Source organism: Coregonus clupeaformis, unplaced genomic scaffold (genome assembly GCF_020615455.1).
Source record: "Coregonus clupeaformis isolate EN_2021a unplaced genomic scaffold, ASM2061545v1 scaf1176, whole genome shotgun sequence".
In the NCBI taxonomy this organism is placed as follows: Eukaryota; Metazoa; Chordata; class Actinopteri; order Salmoniformes; family Salmonidae; genus Coregonus; species Coregonus clupeaformis.
Window position 1 is genome coordinate 82501 of NW_025534630.1, and position 5000 is coordinate 87500.

The 5000-nt window shown below is 46.5% G+C and overlaps 2 protein-coding genes across 6 annotated transcripts in view; one reads left to right on the forward strand and one right to left on the reverse strand.

Annotated features, from left to right (window-relative positions):
• LOC121579318 (glyoxylate reductase/hydroxypyruvate reductase) overlaps positions 1–844 on the reverse strand; it is a 14295-nt gene extending 13451 nt beyond the window's left edge. Inside the window, exon 1 of one of the 2 annotated variants that reach the window (XM_045217673.1) lies at positions 576–844. In XM_045217673.1, the coding sequence (XP_045073608.1) occupies positions 576–757 (182 nt within the window). In that variant the 5' untranslated portion in view covers positions 758–844. The remainder of the gene's footprint in view (positions 1–575) is intronic. The other variant, XM_045217674.1, reaches the window with a different exon arrangement.
• A 2760-nt stretch (positions 845–3604) lies between these two features.
• The window catches only part of LOC123486365 (ubiquitin-like modifier-activating enzyme 6), a 63330-nt gene continuing 61934 nt past the window's right edge, over positions 3605–5000 (forward strand). For 3 of the 4 annotated variants that reach the window (XM_045217678.1, XM_045217680.1, XM_045217681.1), the window contains exon 1: positions 3605–3672. The gene's annotated coding sequence lies outside the window, so the exon portion shown is untranslated. Of the gene's footprint in view, positions 3673–3701; positions 3824–5000 lie in introns of those variants that run through there. The other variant, XM_045217679.1, reaches the window with a different exon arrangement.

Sequence of the window (5000 nt, forward strand, 5' to 3'; positions counted from 1 at the left end):
TGGATCTCTTGCCTTCACCCAATCATTATGTTAGATCAGGGCAGAGACAGAGGAATGATGGAAAGGGGGAGAGAGAGAAAGAGAGAGAGAGTCCTGTTTGTGACAATCTTTATTATTATTAATTGTGTTATGATGTTGTTATTGATAGGCATATGGTTAATTAATCATTCCATTTCCAAAATAAGCTTTAGCAGTATGTAAATTGTTATGTCATGCCAATAAAAGCAATTAAAATGTAAATTGAATTGAGAGAGACTTCTTAATGGTCTGGTCAGGGCAAACATTGTCAGTTCTGTTTACCCAAAAGTCAATGATGAACCTCCCAGCAAACTACAACATTTCAGAACTTTGCAATAGAATGAATGACATACTGTTAACTTGATAGGTTAGCCTACATTAATGACTAAAGGACATTTAGTTAAATTATTAAACAATCCAAAACCTATAGCCGACATATAAAATGAAATTAAAATCCAAAAATAGTTAGATTTAAAGAATATCGTTCAATTAAAAAGTTGGCCGACAAAAAACCTGTATCAATAACGGCAACAAGAGCAAAGTGTGATCTCACTCACTGTCCTGACTCGCGGATAATCTTCAGCCCCTCCGGCGGGATCTGGCGCGTGATGTAGACCCGCGGTAGGGACGACGCCTCTCTCTGCACGGCGCCCGGTAAACCCCCGGTAATACTTAATAGGTTTAACGGAGCAACGGCGATCCGCTGGAGCCGACGCAGAGCCACGCGACCGCACCACATAGCCGAGGAGAGGAGGTCTGGAGCGGTAGAGAGAGAGAGAGACTTCGGAGCAGGAGCACCTTTCTGGTGTGTGTCGTTCGTGTGTGTTGTTTTTGGCAGGAGTTTAGAGGGGAGGTACCGAGGGGGTTGCCGTTTGGCCAATATGAAGGGAGGGATGGTTGACAGAGATGGCTGTACTTACACACACACACACACACACACACACACACACACACACCAGGAAGTGGGGCCAACAGTCATTGTCTAGAGTGATTTACCAACAACATTGTCCCAGTTTACCTGAACCTGGTTCAGTATAGCCCTATAAAGACAAGAGACTGTTGAACCTGGTTCAGTATAGCCCTATAAAGACAAGAGACTGTTGAACCTGGTTCAGTATAGTCCTATAAAGACAAGAGACTGCTGAACCTGGTTCAGTATAGTCCTATAAAGACAAGAGACTGCTGAACCTGGTTCAATATAGTCCTATAAAGACAAGAGACTGTTGTCATCGACCGTAGTTGGCTCGGGGATTAGAACCAGCGACCTTTCGGTTACTGGCACTACGCTCTTAACCACTAAGCTACCTGCTGCCCACATTTATTAGTGAGCATGTTGTGAACTGTAGTGTACAAGGTCCGTGTACACCTCCTCACCCCCTCTCCCCTCACCCCCTCTCCCCTTCACCTCATCATCTCTCACCTTCACCTCCTCATCTCTCGCCCTCAGCTCATCAACCCCTCTACCCTTCACATCCTCACCACCTCACATCCTCACCCACTGTCCCCCTCACCTCATCTCTACCCTTCACCTCCTCCCCTCCTCACCTCCTCTCCACTCACCTCCGGACCTCCTCTCCCCTCACCTCCTGACCCCCTCTCCCCTCACCTCCTCTCCCCTCCCCTCCTCTCCACTCACCTCCTGACCCCCTCTCCTCTCCTCTCCCCTCACCTCCTCTCCCCTCACCTCCTCTCCCCTCACCTCCTGACCCCCTCTCCTCTCCTCTCCCCTCACCTCCTGACCCCCTCTCCTCTCCTCTCCCCTCACCTCCTCTCCCCTCACCTCCTCTCCCCTCACATCCTCACCCCTTCTCCCTTTCACCTCCTCACCCACTGTCCCCCTCACCTCATCTCTACCCTTCACCTCCTCACCTCCTCTCCACTCACCTCCGGACCTCCTCTCCCCTCACCTCCTGACCCCCCTCTCCTCTCCTCTCCCCTCACCTCCTCTCCCCTCACCTCCTGACCCCTCTCCCCTCACCTCCTCTCCCCTCACCTCCTGACCCCCTCTCCTCTCACCTCCTCTCCCCTCACCTCCTGACCCCCTCTCCTCTCCTCTCCTCTCCTCACCTCCGGACCCCCTCTCCTCTCCCCTCACCTCCTCTCCCCTCACCTCCTGACCCCCTCTCCCCTCACCTCACCTCCTCTCCCTTCACCTCCTCACCCCCTCTACCCTTCACCTCCTCACCTCCTCTACCCTTCACCTCCTCACCCCTCTACCCTTCACCTCCTCAGCCCCTCTCCCCCTCCCTCCCCCTCCTGACCCCCTCTCCTCCCTCACCCCCTCACCCCCTCTCCTCGCTCAACCCCTCACCCATATTAGTTAGAGAGTCTGAATTGTAAATGTTTTACTGGGCAGATGAACTTTGGCTGTTTGAACAGTGCCTCTGTTTTCTCCTAAAATGTAAAATGGTGTCTTGCAGGTTTTCAATAGGACCAATGATACATGATATGATGCACTATGATGCCTGCCCTTAATATGAAATCTGGTCAAAGTTGGCCACTACTGTCAGAGCTATTCTGTCAATGCCAAATACAGAGAGAAAGTACAGATCACTTGTTATTGCGATATAACAAATTCATTTAAATAGTATTGGGGATGTATTATTCTCCTAAATTGATGGGATGACTAACTTAGAAAGAATGCAGTCTTGACTGGGCTAATGTAGGCTGTGACACCTGGCAGGCTGTGATTGATGTGAAGAGCTGTATTAGGGAGTAAAAGAAGATAAGGATTGTGTCTTCAAATGCTAGACTATAATAGTTATTTGTGATCTGTGAGTCTTCCTTTGACATGGGAATGATGTCTAAGGGAGCTGGCTCTTCTCACTATGATAGGTTGTTATGATAATCTTGTGCCTGGCTGAAGTGTGCAACAAATGGCGCCGAAGAGATGAGACCAACCCTGAATCAACGGATTGGCTGAGAAAGTTTAAACCACTCAAGTCTTTACTCTAATTGGCCAGCAGAGAAGTGGGAAACTTCCTCTGTCAGAGTATTTGGGTATTGTTTTCTGGAACAATGTGTTAGTTGTCTGGAATGTCCTGCGAGGCATATCAGAGAGCCCGTATATACGAAACATCATATTTACCATTGAAGGTTTTTGCATTAATTAAAATAACTAGTATACCTTAGAGTAGTACACCTTCCGGAGACATTTGAAACCCCACCTCTTTAAGGAATACCTGGGATAGGATAAAGTAATCCTTCTACCCCCCCCAAAAAAAAAATTTGTAAAGTGGTTATCCCACTGGCTATAGGGTGAATGCACCAATTTGTGAGTCGCTCTGGATAAGAGCGTCTGCTAAATGACGTAAATGTGCCCTTGAGCAAGGCACTTAACCCTAATTGCTCCTGTAAGTGGCTCTGGATAAGAACGTCTGCTAAATGACTAAAATGTAAATGTAAATGTAAATGTAAGTCGTGTTGACCTCTTTTGTTCCTAATGCCAGATTTGAATTGACGCAACTTTGACAATAGCCTAAAGTCTGGATATCCCAGAACAATTTTGTTTAAGTTGTTTGTTGTAATTTTAATTTTCATCATGTATCAAATAAATATAATTTAAACTTGAACCTTGGGTAACCCGGAACAGTTTGATGTTTTTAGCCATTCATTCGTCACAAGAACTCAATGATCCTGGCGCACAACGACAAGGTAAAAGAATGACGTTTTTAACGCGCATTTTTCACAACATACAGAAATACCATTATGGACATCTGTATCTGCAACCATAGGAAGAATTGTCCTTAATACGTCAAGAGTATACATGTTAATGGAGGTTTTCTTTGCACTGACCCGGCATCAGGCAAGTTGTTAGCTAGCTAAACTGTTAGCTAATGCTAGCTAACAGGCGCTTCTGAGTAAGCGGTCTATGCTAAGTTAGGTTAGCCATCGTAGTAAGCTAAACACAAAGATAGCTATTGACAAGGCATTGAGAAGTGGTAAACCTCAAAACATGGAATTGAATATGGTAACGTTACTACTACTAGTGCTACTGCTACTCGTACAACGTCCTCGCATTATTGTAGCTAGCTACTACAGTAGTAGCTAACTGCAGATTGGGTCCAGGAAGTTAGCTAGCTAGCAATACTGTTTAGTTAGCTAACTACTCAGCTATCAAGTTCATTTGGAATGGTGATGATGTAGCTATCTAACGGTAAGAACGACCAGATAGATACTTTTAGCTCACCTAAACACAAAGCTTAAATGTAGCTAGCTATTTTACCTCGACATTGGACAGCTAGTATCATAATAGAGTGGATTGTGCTGTAGCTATGGACAAGCCCAGATGACAGCACATTATTATCTAAGATAGCACGTCATTACATTTTAGTCATTTAGCAGACGCTCTTATCCAGAGCGACTTACAGTTAAGTGAGTGCATAGATTTTCATACTGGGCCCCCCGTGGGAATCGAACCCACAACCCTGGCGTTGCAAACACCATGCTCTACCAAATGAGCTACATCCCTGCCGGCCATTCCCTCCCTACCCTGGACGACGCTGGGCCAATTGTGCGCCGCCCCATGGGTCTCCCCGGTCGCGGCCAGCTACGACAGAGTCTGGTTTCGAACCAGGATCTCTAGTGGCACAGCCTTAGACCACTGCGCCACTCGGGAGACTCCTCATCAGATATTACAGAGACATAACTAGCTAAGATGTATTCTATAATAATGTAAAGCGTTATTCCTTTTATCACAACTGTAAGGACAGAGCAGTGTCCTTTTAATCCTGGTTCTGGAGACCCACCCACAGGGCGTGCAGGCTTTTGTTACAGCCCAGCACTAACACACCTGATAAACACAAATGGGTGCGGCCCAATAATATGTCCTTTCTTGTGAAGTGTGCATTCGTTCGCTACTTTCCACAAACTCCCTCTGAAAGGAGTGGATTGGTGGAGGAGAGGGAGAGCTAGAGGGAGTTTCTTATACCAGTCATTTACATTCAAAGCAGTGATTTGGGAATTGAACAAGTGCAAACTTT